We start from the raw sequence: 17,225 nt of genomic DNA on the forward strand, positions 1-17,225 counted from the left end.
TGAGTAAAAGGAGGAACTGAATGACCATCCCAGCAGCTTCTGAAATTTCTTTTACTTCAGGGAACTCCTGCCTTCTCTCCCTGAACATTACAGGGTTTTTTTTCTTTATTTCTTTTTTTTTTTTTTTTTTTTGCTTTTCCCCCATGTATATTGTTTTGTTTTGGTTTTTTTTTCCCATTTTTTCTGTAAAATGTCCCGGTTCTTCCATAACTTATAAACATGATTTATACCGAGGGGTAGAAGGGAAAGTGGGCAGGGCGGGCTGACGGGGCGGGGAGCTCCTCTTGCTGCCCCTTGGGCGGGCTCGGCGGGGCCCTCTGTGAAGGATGGGGACACCATGACACTCCTCCCTGAGGTTGTCTGGCCACTTCTGCCCTGGTGCTCAGAATCCAGCGCCAGGATTCCGGAATCCCCCCCTGGGACCCTAGCCCACTGGGCTCACCCGGCCCTGGCGCACAGAGTCCCGAAGCGCCCCCTCGGATCCAGGACCCCCTCCTCAGCTGCTGGGGTGGCGGGTCCCCTCCTTTCCACTGCCCCTGACCCTGGAGGAGGGAGGGAGAGGAGGGGGAGGGGCTCAGGTCTCCCTCCGTGGGAGGTGGAGGAGGAAGGGCGTGGAGGCGGAGTGGACTCAGCCTACGGTGAGGCCGAAGCCGCACTGGAACTTGTTCTTGCGGTGGTTCAGGAAGGCCCCGAGGGCCAGCGTCAGAGGCAGGGGCGGCAGCTTCTTCTCCAGGGTGGCGCCCACGATCCAGTTACTGTCCACGGAGGCTTTGAAGAGGAGGTTGGCCTTCAGCAGGTCCAGCTGGTACCCAAAGGAGACGCTAGTGTCCTGCATCCTCGTGCTGGCCTCGAACTCCACGCCTACCTGCAACTGGTCACTGGCTTTGTGGTAGTACGTCGCGTGCATGCCAGCTTGGCCCAGTGTCACTGTGGCCAACCAGTTGTTAAGTGTGTATTTCCCAGCCAGCGACATGACGGTGCCTTCCTCTCCGGGCCGCCGGTGGTAGACCAGCTCGCCACCCAGGGTCAGGCATGGCGTGATGCTCTGGAGGTAGTGGGCCACGAGGATTCCTGAACCCACGAGAACGTCTGGGTTTCCTAGGGTGACGGCTGCCGTGAAGTCGGAACCTCGGTACTCCCCATCCACCTGCCAGTTCACAAACTTCGACTGCTGGGTCTGGATGGCCATCTTGGACCTGAGGCCAGGGCCCAGCTGGTGAATGACCTGAGCGTTGAGGCTGCCACTGTTATCCATGTCACCCACCAGCACTGGGAACGCCTCTGTGGGACTCAGCTGCTTTGTCCCCACATACGTGACCCCGAAGTGGTAGTTGGACTCCCCGATTGTGCTGAGGGCTACTGTGTGGTTCACCTGGAAATGGTTACTCAACCCTTTGTTGACTGTAAGCTTGACACCCTCCATCTGAATGGGAAACAGCTCCTTGCACTTCCGGTGGCACTCCTCGAACGTGCCGGGGTTGGGCAGGCAGTCGCAGGCCCCGTTGTCAGCGACCCCTGCGGCACTGACGGTGGCAGCCCCCGCGGTTCGGTCCGAACCTCGACCCGCGCTGGCCCCAGCACCAAGGCCGCCTCCGAGCGGCGGCAGCGTGAAGCCCGGAGGCGAGGGCGGAGGTGGCGGCAGCCCCACAAGGGCCGGCGCAGGTGGAGGCGGCGGCCCTGCGGGCTGCGAGCTAGCGGCCAACACGTTCCCCATGGTGGCTGCAGCCGCCGCCGCCACTCCGCCCCGTCTGACCCATTGGTTCAGATTTACAGGTTTCTTTATCTTGGTCCACTTTGAGGAAAAGGAAACTAAACTCAGTAAAGTCACAAAAACATGGCCATCTGGTAATTTCCCCTTGTGTGCACACTGGAGATCCTTGATTCTACACATCTTGTTTCCCTTTGGGGAAACACATGGATGTTTCCCCTCTTTGTGGGGACATCTGTGGTGCCACTTGAGTAGAAGTTATGGTTAAATAATAGTTGTGCATTTGGGGAAATATTCCCCACCTGGTCTGTCTTAATGTTCCTGTCTGTTGGCCATGGTGTTGAGGATCCTCTATGGTAGCTTTTCTCTGTGTTTTTCTTTCTTTCTTTCTTTCTTTCTGTTACTGGCCCTTTAAGACATGGACAATACTATATTGATTCTATAAATATTCTTTTGGGAAGAAAGAATTTGGGTGAATGGGCCACCTCAAAGGTATAAGCCTACCTAAGAAAAAATGTTTGATTGCAATATTCTGGCCTTTAAATGATTTTCTAAATTATTGTACAATCTTGCAGTTGAAGTTGCTTTGTCAGAGATAAAAATAAGTGAATGAAAGAAATTCTGTATGTACAGCATTTATGAAGTTGCATAATGGGAAATCTGAACAGCCAAAAACAAAATTGGGAATGCAAAAAGGCACTGCCTCTGACATTCAAGAACAGCAAAACACCAGAAGAATGATTCAAAAATGTAAACCTTTTGAATCCAGTGCTGGTAGGCCCAAAACTGCATCTCAGCCTGGTCCCAGACAGTTACAAAATTATCCTGCTGTGGTTAAGGGAGACCCATCCTGAACTAAGGAAAATGAACCCCAGAAAAGTAGCCTGAATGTAGAGAAATGGGCACAAAAGACCTAGTCTTGACTCTGCCTTCCAAACCCTTTTTCCAGGAAAATGAGAAGAGAATTTGAGAACAAGGTTCATTGAACCATTTCTGCTGGTGGGTGACAATTCTGTGGGCTGCAGGTCTCCCAGATTTCTTTCTGGTTTTTTGTCTCAAGGATTCAAATAATAAAATCCATCAATTTATTTGAATGAAAAGAGAAAAGATAAAATTCCTGTGATGTGAGAAGGAAACTGGCAGAAGGCTTTTCAACTAGACTATATTATTTCAGGGACTTACAGCTTCTGGATAAAGGCATTGATCAGAGTCCATGATAAACAGACATTAAAAAGTGTTGGGGCTAATTGTTGGAATGTATATTCTAATTGGCTGATCACTTGTAGTCCTTGAGTCTGATTTTTTTTTGTAACCTCCACTTCCTTTTTCTCTGCCTGACAATTAACCTCCTATTCAAGGGATAAAAATTGCCAGTCACAAAAGACATGGTAATAGGTTCCAGCACAATTAGATTAAAACCTGGGGACAAAAATGATCTTCCCTTTTAAGATATGTCAGGATGCAACATTTGGCCAGGGGACACTTCTGGGTGCAGCCCTGCCTGATGTACACAGGGCTAAAATACAGGGGCCTTATAGAGTTCCTATGTATGCAGGCATCTATGTCATGGCCTGCTGATTTCTGAAGATAGAGGTCCCTAACAGTCCTTATATAATCAGTGTGACCTTCATTGGACAGAGTGCTCTGGACATTAAAAAAAAAAAAGTCTCTTAATTCAATTAAGATTAAGGAACTGTTTAAAGTTGATGGTATTGTGACAAGGGAAATAGGTCAGTTTCATACTATCCTATGCTCCAACCTCTTAAATCTAAACTGAGAGAAAAAAGAATAAGACACAGTTTTTTTTTTATGTTCCAGACTGTCCAATTTGTTGTGTAAATTAAATGTACAAATACATTTCACCTAAAAGGCAACAAATTTACCTGCAAGTGTTTTTTTAGAAAATGAAACACAGCCTGCTCTGCTGGTGGTCTACTAAAAGTGAATAGGACCTTTTAGGCCAAAGGTACCCTAAAAAAAGGTAATCAGTATTATCTTAGCCAAGGAGAAAATAACTTACACCAGGGGAAGAAATAACCCTTTTAAACAGAGGCATTAATAAGGATCCATTCTCTTCTGGACAAATGTTTAAAATATGAACGGAGTCAGCTTTGCCAAATACCCTACAATATGCCTATTTCACTTGTTAAAAACATCTCACACTGAACTGAGTGCAGTGGTCATGCATTTAATCCCATAACCTAGGGAGGTTGAAGCAGAAGGATTACAATTTCAAAGCCAGCATCAGCAACTTATCAAGATCCTATTTCAAAATTAAAAAAAAAATAAAAAGGGATGGGGATATGGTTCAGTGATTAAGAGCCCCATGGATTTAATCTGTGGTACCAAACAAACAAAATAACTAACACAAAACAAAACAAAAGCTCACGCTAATGAGTACCAATTTGTATAAGACTTGAGAGCTATAAAATGTTGAAAGTGTATGCTGTTGCTTTTATAATTTTTCTTTGGGAGGAAAAAAATGACAAAATGTTGATTAGGCTTAGTTTTCATGAATAACCTATGTAACTAAAATATGTAATCATATGAAACTAGATATGTTTTTTCTGAGCCTGTTTAAATGTTTTGTAAAAGTTTACAAAATAAACATTTGTGTAGGTACAGGCAAGGTAACCAGTAAGTCCTCTCTTTCATACATTGCATCTAGAATAAAAAGGCCACACTGCCATTTGGAAAACTAAATTATATCTGTCTGCTTTGACTAAGTCTATTTATAATTATCAACACTGTTTCCTAAATATATAAGATATTTAAGGATACCCTTTGGTTTTTGCTAGTACTGCTAGACTATACACATCTGTATTTATCATTATCATACACTTCAGATTCTGAATTTTACTTTAAAAGTTAAACTTAATTAATATAAAGACATCTGTGCAATTGACATGCTAACAATTACTGTCTTATTTTTTATATTAGATATATTCATGTTCTTCTAGTCTACAAGTTTTTAAAATGTCAAGCTTAGGAGAGTACTTTACCAAGCTGGTATTCTCAGAACCAAAGTTGTCTGTAGTGATAATCTCTTTTAGACTTATATAAAAATTACACATTTAATTGGAAATTTATATATGCCAATGAATGTGCTTTTACTGGATAAAGGTTGCCTGTTTACAATAAGACATTTATATAAATTTATGCTACTTTATACACTGGGATAAGAAGTTAAATATATTTTTAAAAGATCATAAGAAAAGCCTGGTGTGTTTAAATGTTGATGATGTGTTCCCAAGCAGATTCAAATTTAATTCACAAAGGAGTATTACTGAGTAGACTTTTTCCTGCAGCAAAATCTTTTTTGCCACATTTTTCACACACACACAAAAAAGAGATTTTGGAGCTCTCTTTGCTTTTGTTTGAGTGATTTTCAGAAATAATGTTGTATTGTGTTAATTGTCAAGAGCCCCATTTTACCTGAGATAAGACACTATCTCTCACCTTACTCCAAAACAGGCTTGACTTAAACTCATTTAAAGTTCAAAGGACAGATTTTTGTAGTAAATATTACTGTGATCTCAAAGTAAACAGGAAACATCATACATAACTAATTAAAGGTTTAAAATTGTAAAATGTATGTTTCTTGGTTCATAGCTATTTTTCAAACTGAATATAACTTTGATCTTGTTAATTTTATTTTGTATTTTCCTTGTATACTTTATAACTGTTGCCTGTTGGTGTTTTGCAGAGATATACCTTCTAATAGAATGGCCTGAGTTAACTTGAGATAATAAGACAACAACTATAGGACAGAAAGGATATAAGGCTTACTTCCAGGAATAATGCTGACCACAATTAAATGGAAGGGGTAACTATAAATCATATACATTGAAGTTAAAATGCACTACTCCCACTTCAAGACTGGTCAAACTGGACCACAGAATTTTTAAAATCAAGAACTTGGAGTCTAAGTTTAAGAAAGTAAAATGGCAAAGAAAAAATTATTTTGCCTTGCCATCCAGAATTCAGGATCCAGGGAACAATGGTAACCCTCTAAAAGAACCCTAAAGAACATGAAGAAAATCAGTGCATATTCTGCAAAATGGAGGATAATTGGAAAGATATGTCCCTTATGCTTCTAAGAGAAGCCAATTGTGGTCAGCAAAACCCTGAGCTATGCTGGCAGATGGCACAACTTGTGAAATAAGACAAAAGGAGCCAAGAGGCTTCACATGCATTCCCAAGAGTGACTTTTAACAATACCTATAAACAAAGTCAATTTTGACAAACTTCATTTTAAACACCTGCAAGAGGGTATAACAAAAGCTTAGTCTTACCTAAACATTAAAAAAGAAAGACAAATTATTATTATTATTATTATTATTATTATTTGACATCAGAATGCATTACAATTCCTATTACATATATAGAGAACAATTTTTCATATCTCTGGTTGTGTACATAGTATACTCATACCAATTTGTGTCTTCACACCTGTACTTTGAATAATAATGATCATCACATTCTACCATCATTAATTACCTCATACCCCCCTCCCTTTCCCTTCAATCCCTCTGCCCTATTTAGAGTTTGTTTATTCCTCCCATGCTCCCTCTGCCTATCCCACTATGAATCAGCCTGCTCATAACAGAGAAAACATTCAGCTTTTGTTTTGGGGTGAATTGGATAAATTCACTTAGAATTATCTTTTCTAACTCCAACCATTTACCTTCAAATGCCATGATTTTATTTTCTTTTATTGCTGAATAATATTCCATTGTGTATATATGCCACATTTTTATCCATTCATTTATTTAAGAGCATCTAGTTTGGTTCCATGGGTTATCTATTGTTAATTGTGCTGTTATAAACATTGATGTGGCTGTGTGTCTATGTAGTATGTTGTTTTTAAGACCAATGGGTATAGACCTAGGAGAGGGATAGCTGGGTCAAATGGTGGTTCCATTTCCAATTTTCCAAGAAATCTCCATACTGCTTTCCATATTGGCTGCACCAATTTGCAGTCCCATCAGCAATGTGTGAGTGAATCTTATTTCCCACATCCTAGGCTAGTGATGATGAAACCCACCTCTGATCATACACAAAATACAACTCAAAATGGATCAAGGACATAAGAATACAACCAGAGACCCTGCATTTGATAGAAGAAAAAGTAGGCCCTAATCTCCATCATGTGGGATTAGGCCCCAACTTCCTTAATGACTTCTCTGGCACAAGAATTAAAATCAATAATCAATAAATGGATGGGCTCAAAATAAAAAGTTTTTCTCAGCAAAATAAACAATCTGTGAGGTGAATAGATAGCCTACAGCTTTCAAGCAAATCTTTACTCTTCACAGATCAGATAGAGCACTAATCACTAGGTTATATAAAGAACTTAAAAAGCTAAACACCAAAAAAATAAAATAAAATAACCCAATCAATAAATGGACCAAGGACCTGAAGGGACACTTCTGAGAAGATGATGTACAATCAATCAACAAATACATGAGAAAGACAATAGTTTTTGATGTAACTTAAGATATACATTTGCATCAGCCCTACCAAGAGTAAGTAAAGCTGGAAGATATTAGGAAATTATTCTTATGTGGTAGGGCCTAACAATAACTATCACAAAGACTTCACATTCTTCCTAGGGACTCACTAGTTACAGTGAGCAATATGGCCAAATACCTACACTTGGAAATCAGCTCTGAAAGAAAATGAGTGCCAACCAAGAATCCTGTATCCAGCAAAATTAAGCTTTAGATGAAGATGAAATAAAAACCTTCCACAATAAACAAATTTAAAAGAATTTATAGTTAGAAAACCAGCACTACAAAACATCCTTGTCAAAATATTCCATAAAGAGGAATTTACAAAAAAAGAATAAAAATCAGCAGAGGAAAGTAGTACCCTGAAGGAAAAACTAATCAAAGAAGAAAATCAAGTCAAGTTAAATAACAAAAATAAACAAATATGGCTGGGAATACATACCATGTCTCAATAGTAACCCTGAATGTTAATGGTTTAAACTCACCAATCAAAAGACATAAGTTAGAAGATTGGTTTTTAAAAAAATACCCAACAATATACTGCCTCCAGGAGACTCATCTGATAAAAAAAAGACATACACAGACTAAAGGTGAAATGTTAAGAAAAATCATACCACTCATATGGACTGCAGAAGCAAGCAGGGGTTTTCATCCTCGTATCTAATAAAGTAGACTTCAATCCAAAGTTAATCAAAAGGGATAAATGCCACAGTCCAGCTGCAGCAAACTAATGGGGGGTGGGGTGGGGGGTGCAAGGAATAACTTGTGTACATTGATGCAGCAGGAGTGGGAACCGTTTATTGTAGGACAGGAGGGGTATATATATATATATATATATATATATATATATATATATATATATATATTCCACACAGCTTATCTTAATTAACATAAACTAGATACAGAAGTCAACCAATAAGGAATCTTGACACTTAATTGCTCACTGGCGATACTTCACAACCTACTCCCTCTGGCAACATGCCAGGCGCCATCCTGACTTGTTTACAGACCCTAACAGATAAAGATGTACATTACATACTGCTCAAAGGAAGCATACACCAACAAGACATAATAATCATAAATAATATATATGCCTCAAACAATAGTGCAGCCATGTTCATCAAACAAATTCTTCTCAAGTTCAAGAGTTCAACTGACTACCACACAATAATCTTGGATGACTTTAACACTTCTCTTTCACCACTGGATAGATATTTCAAACAAAGGTTTAATAAAGAAACTGTAGATTTCAATAATACAATCAATAACTTAGATATAACTGACATATATAGAATATTTCAACCTGCATCAAGTGGATATACTTTCTTCTCAGCAGCACATGGATTCTTCTCTAAAATAGACCATATAATATGCCACAAAGCAACTCTTAGCAAATACAAAAAAGTAGAGATACTATCATGCATTTTATCAGATCATAATAGAATGAAATTGGAATATAATGACAAAATTAAAAAATGAAAATTTCTCCATCACCTGGAGACTAAACAATATGCTACTGCATGAATAATTGGTTCCAGAAGACATCAAGGAGGAGATTAAAAACTTCTCAGAGGTAAATGAGGACATAGACACTATATTTCAAAATCTCTGGGACACTATGAAAGTAGTACAAAGAGGAAAATTTATTGCATGAAGTTCATTCCTTAAGAGCAGAAAAAGTCAACAAATAAATGACCTCACATTACTTCTCAAAGCCCTAGAAAAAGAAGAAAAAATCAGCAGCAAAAGTAATAAAAGGCAAGAAACAAATAAAATTAGAGCTACAATCAATGAAACAAAAAAGAAACAATTGAAAAAATTGACAAAACAAAAGGTTGATTCTTTGAAAAAATAAATAAAATTGACAGACCCTTAGCTATGCTAACAAAGAGAAAGAAAACTCAAATTACAATCACACATGATGAAAAAGGTTAATATCACAACAGACACTTTAGAAATATAAAAGATAATTAGAAATTATTCTGAAAACTTATACTCCAATAAAAAGAAGACACTGAAGGCATTGACAAATTTCTTAAGTCATACAATTTGCCCAGATTGAATCATGAAGATATACACAATTTAAAGAGACCAATATCAAGTGATGAAATAGAAGATATCACCAGAAGCTTACCAACCAAGAAAAGCCCAGGACCAAATGGATACAAAGCTGAGATCTGTAAGACTTTTAAAGAAGAATTAATACCAATACTCTTCAATTTATTTCAGGAAATAGAAAAAGAGGAAACAATTCCAAACTCATTCTATGAAGCCAATATCATCCTGATCCCCAAATGAGGCAAAGACACATTAAAGACAGAAAACTTTAGACCAATATCTCTAATTAGCATAGTTGCAAAAATTCTCAATACAATTCTGACAAATCAAATACTACCAAAAGCACTACGCAGATTTAATGCAATTCCAATCAAAATCCTAATGACATTCCTCATAGAAATAGAAAAAGCAATTATGAAAATTATCTGGAAAAATAAGAGACCCAGAATAGCTAAAGAAATCCTTAGCAGGAAGAGTGAAGCAGGTGGCATAGCTATACCAGACCTTAAACTATACAGATTAATAATAACAAAAACAGCATGGTATTGGCTCCAAAATACACTGGTAGACCAATGGTACAGAATAGAGGACACAGAGACTAACCCACAAAATTGCAATTATCTTATATTAGACAAAGTCTCCAAAAACATGCATTGGAGAAAAGATAGCCTCTTTTGCTGGGAAAACTGGAAATCCATATGCAACAAGATGAAATTAAATCCCTATTTCTCATCATTTACAAAACTCAACTCAAAGTGGATCAAGGACCTAGGAATTAAACCAGAGACTCTGTGTCTAATAGAATAAAAATTAGGCCCTAATCTTCATCATGTGGGATTCAGCCCAAACTTTTTTTATAAGACTCCTATAGCACAAGAATTAAAATCAAGAATCAATAAATGAAATGTATTCAAACTAAAAAGTTTCTTCTCAGCAAAAGAAACACTCTGTGAGGTGAACAGAGAGCATACATCCTGGGAGAAAATTTTTAGTCCTCACACATCAGATAGAGCACTAATCTCTAGGGTATGTAAAGAACTCAAAAAGCTAAGCACCAGAAAAAACAAATAACCCAATCAACAAATGGGCCAAGGACCTGAACAGATACTTATTGGGAATAGAATATACAATAAATCAACAAATATATGAAAAAATGTTCATCATCTCTAGCAATTATAGAAATGCAAGTCAAAACTATTCTTAAGATATCATCAAACTCCAGTCAGAATGGCAGCTATTATGCATACAAACAAGTGTTGGCAAGGATGTGTGGGAAAAGGCACACTCATACATTTCTGGTGGGACTGCAAATTGGTTCAGCCAATATGGAAAGCAGTATGAAGATTCCTTGGAACCACCATTTGACCCAGCTTTTCCTCCCCTCAGTCTATACCCAAAGGACTTACTACAGCATACTCCAGCATACTACATACTGTATACTATATACACCATACTACGTACTATATACAGCATATTAGCATACTGTAGTATACTTCAGGGACACAGCCACATCAGTGTTTATAGCAGCACAATTCACAATAGTGGAGACAATCTAGATGTCCTTCAGTGACTGAATGGATAAAAAAATGTGGCATATATATATACAATGAAATTTACTCAGCAATAAAAGAGAATAAAATCAAAGCATTTGCAGGCAAATGGATGGCATTGGAGAAGATAATGAATGTAAGTGAATTAGCCAATCCCAAAAAACAAATATCAAATGTTTTCTCTGATATAAGGAGGTTAACTCATAGTGGGGTAGGGGAGGGAAGCATGGGAGGAATGGATGAATTCTAGATAAGGAAGAGGAGTGGAAGGGAAAGGAAGGGGGCAGGGGACTATCAAGGATGGTGGAATGTCATAGACATCATTATCCAAAGTACATATATGAAGACACGAATTGGTGTCAACATACTTTCTGTACAACCAGAGATATGAAAAATTGTGCTGTATCTGTGTAATAAGAATTGTAATGCATTCCTCTTAATGTTTTTTAATCAATAAAAATATTAATACCAAAGTAGAATTTATGATGTAAATGATATTAAAATCATTAATTTTAATTAAAAATCATGAGAGTTACAGTCTACAATGAAGATACAAAGCTTGAACTCTATATTTCAAATCAAAATAGTAAGAAATGCAAAAATGAACAAATAGTAGTGGAGGACTTCTAAAATTAAACAAGTCTTGTAAAACTTTTAAAAAGGAAAAGGCTTAAAAAGGATACTGAATATTTAAGTCAGTGATTATCAATAAGGGACAGTTATACTTGCCTGACAATGTTTGAAAATAGGGTATTCAGAGTATCGAGGTATTCAGGTGGCCAAAATGTCTGATAGTCATAATGTCTGTTTAGTGTCTAAGGATAATTTCTGGCATTTAAAAGTAAGAGTCATGAATACCAAGTATATTAGAATACAAAGGAAAGTGCCTCCAAATATCCCAAGCACAATGTAAAGAATATCTAGTTGAGTTATATTCATTTATCTGAATAATTAATAAATTTAAATTTGGTTTAATAGATAAAAATGCTGATACCTACAGAAAACAATGTACTTTTAAATTATACTAATGATCATAATATACTCTTGCTAATTCATAAAAATGTATCATCTATTAAAGCAGTTGTTTTCTAACTATGGTTTCTTGTGATTTATGGAATAAAGAATAAATTTCTAAGAGGTGGGCAATTCTAAATAACTGCAAAACATGACATTCAACTGCTGATATTTATTTGCCTGGAGTGATAACCACATAAGAGATTTTCTTTTCTTCATTCTAAAAAAGCCCTAGCTAGAAATTTACCATAAGGCCCCCCTTAGGATAGCAAACCAAAAAGTGATAAACAATTAAACTGCTTACCAATTAAACATACATAATAAATAACACCTAATCTCATTAAAAGACAATTCAAACAGAATTTTATTTTGTGATAATTTTTATTAGAATGTTCTTGTTTTTTGAACCAGGCATGTACTGATTATAATTACATTTAAAACTCAAAACAGGTCATTTGTTTATCTTAATACTTTGTGCTACAGGATATTTTTAAAATTTAAATTTGTAGACTATTTTTGTGTTTAAAATTTATATACATACATATATGTACCTATATAAGGTTCTGCTATTTGTCATAATAAAGATTTCTGAGAATAATGGCATATTGCATTAAAATGTTCTAGAAGATAGACTGTGTAACCAACCCAGATGCCCTTCAATAGATGAATGGATAAAAAAAAATGTGGCATTTATACACCATGGAGTATTACGCAGCACTAAAAAATGACAAAATCATGGAATTTGCAGGGAAATGGATGGCACTAGAGAAGATTATGCTAAGTGGAGCTAGCCAATCCCTAAAAAACAAATGCCAAATGTCTTCTTTGATATAATGAGAGCAACTAAGAACAGAGCAGGGAGGGAGGAAGAGCAGGAGGAAAAGATTAACATTGAACAGAGACATGAGGTGGGAGGGAAAGGGAGAGAAAAGGGAAATTGCATGGAAATGGAAGGAGACCCTCATTGTTATACAAAATTACATATAAGAGGTTGTGAGGGAAATGGGAAAAAAACAAGGAGAGAAATGAATTACAGTAGACGGGGTAGAGAGAGAAGATGGGAGGGGAGGGGATGGGGGATAGTAGAGGATAGGAAACGTAGCAGAATACAACAGTTACTAGTATGGCATTATGTAAAAATGTGGATGTGTAACCAATGTGATTCTGCAATCTGTATTTGGGGTAAAAATGGGAGTTCATAACCCACTTGAATCTAATGTATGAAATATGATATGTCAAGAGCTTTGTAATGTTTTGAACAACCAATAAAAAATTTAAAAAAAAAGAAAAAATGTTCTAGATAAAGTAGAATAAAGATAAAAATTTAACAGAAAGCAGTAAATAATTTAAAATTTTAAAAAGTTAAAATAAAGAGGTAAGGCAGAGGATAATGCAAATTTGGTAACCCAGGGATATTGCTTGCCAAAATAAAGAGGAAAACTTTCCAAGAATAAGGAGAACAGGTTCTCCTCAGCAATGGAAGCGGTTTGGCCTCATATTGGTAGCAGGATGTGAAACATGCAGTTCTAGATCTCTGAAACCAGGATGTGGCCCCAGAAAGCCACACTCCTCAGGGTTCTTTTGTCCCAAACTTTGTTCCATGGAACAATTCTCTTCTAACCATATTTAGGATGAGATTAATTCATCACAGCTGGGAATCCAGATGCTGAAAAGGAGACTTGCTCTGTATGAATGTTTATGAGAAGCAGAGTAAACAAAAGTAAAGCGCCCCCCCCCCCGCACAGAAATGGGCTACACCAATCCTATAAGGATGCCAGTTTCAGGAATTCTGAAGTGACTCCTGGCAGAATAGTGAGGAAGTAATTCCTGGGCAGAGGACAGCTGTTTCTCTCAGGAGATGGCCTTGCCTTGGCTTCAAATTGTATGTGGGCTATGAAGTGCTCATACATGTAAACCTGCAGCCAGTCTGATATCCCAGAAATCCATATTTGTGAGACTTCTTCGAACACATCCTTGAGGCTTGTAAATTACCTTCCCACTGCCAGTTTTATGAGGGAGTCTAGTATTTATGTCTGGGTATTCAAGGACTAAATGAAGATCTTTCCCCACCCCAACCATTAGGAAAAGCTGGAAAAGCTGAAGTAAAGTTTTTTGTTTGTTTGTTTGTTTTGTTTTGTTTTACCACAGAAGTAAGTGTCAAACGGGATCCAAATAAACCAACTACAGGCAACCTGGGGAAATTTCTAGAATGAAGAGGGATAAAGAAATTCCTGGAAAGAGAAGAAATATTTCTCCAGGGGAATATCATGGTTAGGCCATAGGTTTATGTTGGGATGTGAAGTTTGCATTCAGTGAGCACTGACCCCAAGACTGGAACCAAACAGACACACATTTCTGAGGGTTCTTATGTCTTAAATCTGAACATTAGAATTACCATTTTCTGGCAAGACTTAGGAGGAGATTGGTTCCATGTGGGAACCAGGGCCCACATTCAAAAGCCTTGATCTTTAGTAACTCCAGGAGCAGCTTTCTAAAGCTGAGGTAAAGTTTTCAATTAAATTAGGTGAAGTGTGGTGCAAAGTTGCACTTTACAGGCAACTGAAGGAGATTTCTGGTAGGAAGAAGGTCCTGAAAGAAGTATAGTTTTTCCTGATAAGTGAGTGTGAAAGACCCCAGCCTCAAAGCCTTAAGCTTAATGTTAAGAAATATAACGTTTTGCTCTGCAGTCACAAGATGCTTCCTCCTAACCGCAACCCATGCCCCACACCCCCCATGTTGTAACCCATACGTTAATACCCTCATGTCAAAACCGCAAGATGTCCCAGACAGTTAAGAAACCACGAGATGTTCCAGAGGGGCAGACTTGAGCAAAAGAGGACAAAAATAGGAGCACATGGGTGGGGTCTCCAAACCCACTCTGCCCCCTGTGACCACTTTTAGGGGAGCTTGAGAGGGGGCCAATGAAATAGCTGATACTGTGCCAAGCTGTCATGGGGGGGCCAATGAAATAACTGTTACTGTGCTAAGTTGGAATCTTATCCCTTGCAACCTATAAAAATCCTGTAACCCCGAGCCCATGCATGCAAGCTGCCTAAGCCACGGCTGAGGTTCTGCTTTGCATCCATAGGCGCCTATGTGAATAAATTCCTCCTGCTGATTGCATCCAGTGACTCGCGTGTTCCATTCTGGGTTGGGGTCTCGGGGGTCTTTCATTTGGGGGCTCGTCCGGGATCACCGGAACGACCCAGACCCAAATCCGGAGGACACTCGACTTCACTGGGAGGTAAGCCGGCAAATACGAGCTCTCTGTCTCTATGTTTGTCTCTATGTTTAATGTCTTGCGCAGCGTCTGTATTCTGAAGTCTACGCGTAGCTCAGTATCTGAAGGCAGCTTGAGAAGGAGCTAATTTGAGGTTTAGCTCGGACTTCTCCCCTGCCACCCTGGGAGACGTCCCAGGGATCCGAAGGGTCCATTTTTTCGGGGCCCCCAGTGTTTCTGAAGGATACACTGTCTTTGTAGGCGAAAGAGAAGTACTAACTTCTCCCAAGCCATCTGAATTCGGTTTCTGCCGGCACCGCGCAGCGCTCGTCCCGTTCGGTCTCGTCTTTGTACTACTGTGTCTGTCTGTCTACTTTCTGTCTGAAAGAAATATGGGGAACACCCTAACTACCCCTTTGAGCCTTACTCTAGATCATTGGCAGGACGTCCAAAAGCGCGCAAACAACTTGTCCGTGACGGTCAAAAAGAAGAAATGGAAAACTCTCTGTGCCTCAGAATGGCCTACATTCAATACCAGCTGGCCTCCTGAAGGAACCTTTAACATTGATTCTATCTTACAGGTGAAGTCTCGAATCTTCATCCAAGGTCCTCAGGGACACCCTGATCAAATACCCTATATTATTACTTGGGAAGATTTAGCTTCCACGCCACCCTCCTGGGTAGCTCCTTTCTCTCCTCCTAAGTCTCCTTCTTCTTCTTCTCCCCTCGAGCCCTCTGCCCCTCTCCTTCCAGTTCCTCCTCTTCTACCCCCTCAAACCTCCCAACTTTACCCTGTTCTCGACAAATCTGAAACTTCAACTAAGCCAGGGGCAACACCAAAGAAGGTTTTGCCACCAGAAGACTCAGCCCTAATTGACCTGCTAGCTGATGAGCCTCCTCCTTATCAGCCCCAGCCCTTGCCAGCCCTTGGGTCCAATCCACCTTCCTCGGAGGAAGAAGAAGATGACCAAGAGGGTCCAACAGCCAGTGCTCCCCCAGATCCATCCCCCATGGTGGGACAGCTCCGAGGACGACGGGATCACACTGCACCAGGGGACACTTCTAGAGTTCTCCCCCTGCGGCAAATGGGGGGTCCCAATGGCCAATATCAGTATTGGCCATTCTCAGCCTCTGACCTTTATAACTGGAAAACTCATAATCCTTCCTTTGCTAAAGACCCTGTAGCTTTAACCTCTCTGATTGAATCTATTCTAGTGACTCACCAGCCAAGGAGAAACAAAAAGTTCTTTTGGAAGCTCGCAAAAATGTACCAGGGGATGATGGGCGACCTACCCAACTCCCAAATTTGATTAACGAGGCTTTTCCTTTAACCCGGCCAAACTGGGACTATACCACTGAAGCAGGTAGGAACCACCTACGTCTCTATCGCCAGTTACTCATAGCGGGTCTCCAAGGAGCAGGGCGTCGGCCCATTAATTTGGCCCAGGTAAGACAAACTATTCAGGGAGCAGAGGAGAGCCCAACAGCATTTTTAGAAAGACTAAAGGAGGCATATCGGAGGTTCACACCCTTCGATCCTGATAGTGAGGATCAGAAAGAAAATGTCTCTATGACATTTATTTGGCAATCTGCCCCAGACATCAGAACTAAGTTGCAAAGACTGGATAATTTGCAGGATTTCTCTCTAACAGATTTGCTGAAGGAAGCAGAAAAGATATTTAACAAGAGAGAAACTCCAGAGGAACAAAAGAATAGAATCAGGAAGATGCAAGAAGAACGAGACCTTAAGCTTAGAGAAGAGTCAGACAAAAGGGAAAGAGAAAGTGATCGAAAGCGTAACAGGGAACTAAGCAAAATATTGGCCACTGTAGTTCAGGCAGGACGTCAGGGAGACAAAGTAAGTCAGGACAGGGAACGGAGCAGACCCCATGTAGACCGAGACCAATGTGCCTACTGTAAGGAAAAAGGACACTGGGTAAAAGACTGCCCAAAGAGACCCCCCAACCCTAGAAGAGGTGCAAATCGGGCCTCGCAGTTACTAGCATTAGATGAAGACTGAAGGAGTCAGGGCCAGGAGCTCCCCCCTGAGCCCCGGGTAACCCTACAAGTAGGGGAGCAACCTGTAACCTTCCTAGTGGATACGGGAGCCCAACACTCAGTGCTGACGCAAGCACCAGGACCCATAAGCCACAGAACAACAT

General features: G+C 39.6%; 2 protein-coding genes across 2 annotated transcripts; one reads left to right on the top strand and one right to left on the bottom strand.

The window, feature by feature from the left end:
* Positions 1–207: 207 nt before the first annotated feature.
* Positions 208–1,732, bottom strand: LOC101974345 (mitochondrial import receptor subunit TOM40 homolog). The gene has a single exon (XM_078030401.1). The coding sequence runs from the start codon at positions 1,712–1,714 to the stop codon at positions 629–631; it is 1,086 nt and encodes a 361-aa protein (XP_077886527.1). The 5' UTR covers positions 1,715–1,732; the 3' UTR covers positions 208–628.
* Positions 1,733–15,455: 13,723 nt separating this feature from the next.
* Positions 15,456–16,835, top strand: LOC144369878 (uncharacterized). The gene has a single exon (XM_078030402.1). It carries the CDS (start codon positions 15,456–15,458, stop codon positions 16,371–16,373), a length of 918 nt encoding a protein of 305 aa, XP_077886528.1. The 3' UTR covers positions 16,374–16,835.
* The last annotated feature ends 390 nt before the right edge of the window (positions 16,836–17,225 follow it).

This window comes from Ictidomys tridecemlineatus, chromosome 13, assembly GCF_052094955.1.
Source record: "Ictidomys tridecemlineatus isolate mIctTri1 chromosome 13, mIctTri1.hap1, whole genome shotgun sequence".
Classification (NCBI taxonomy): Eukaryota; Metazoa; Chordata; class Mammalia; order Rodentia; family Sciuridae; genus Ictidomys; species Ictidomys tridecemlineatus.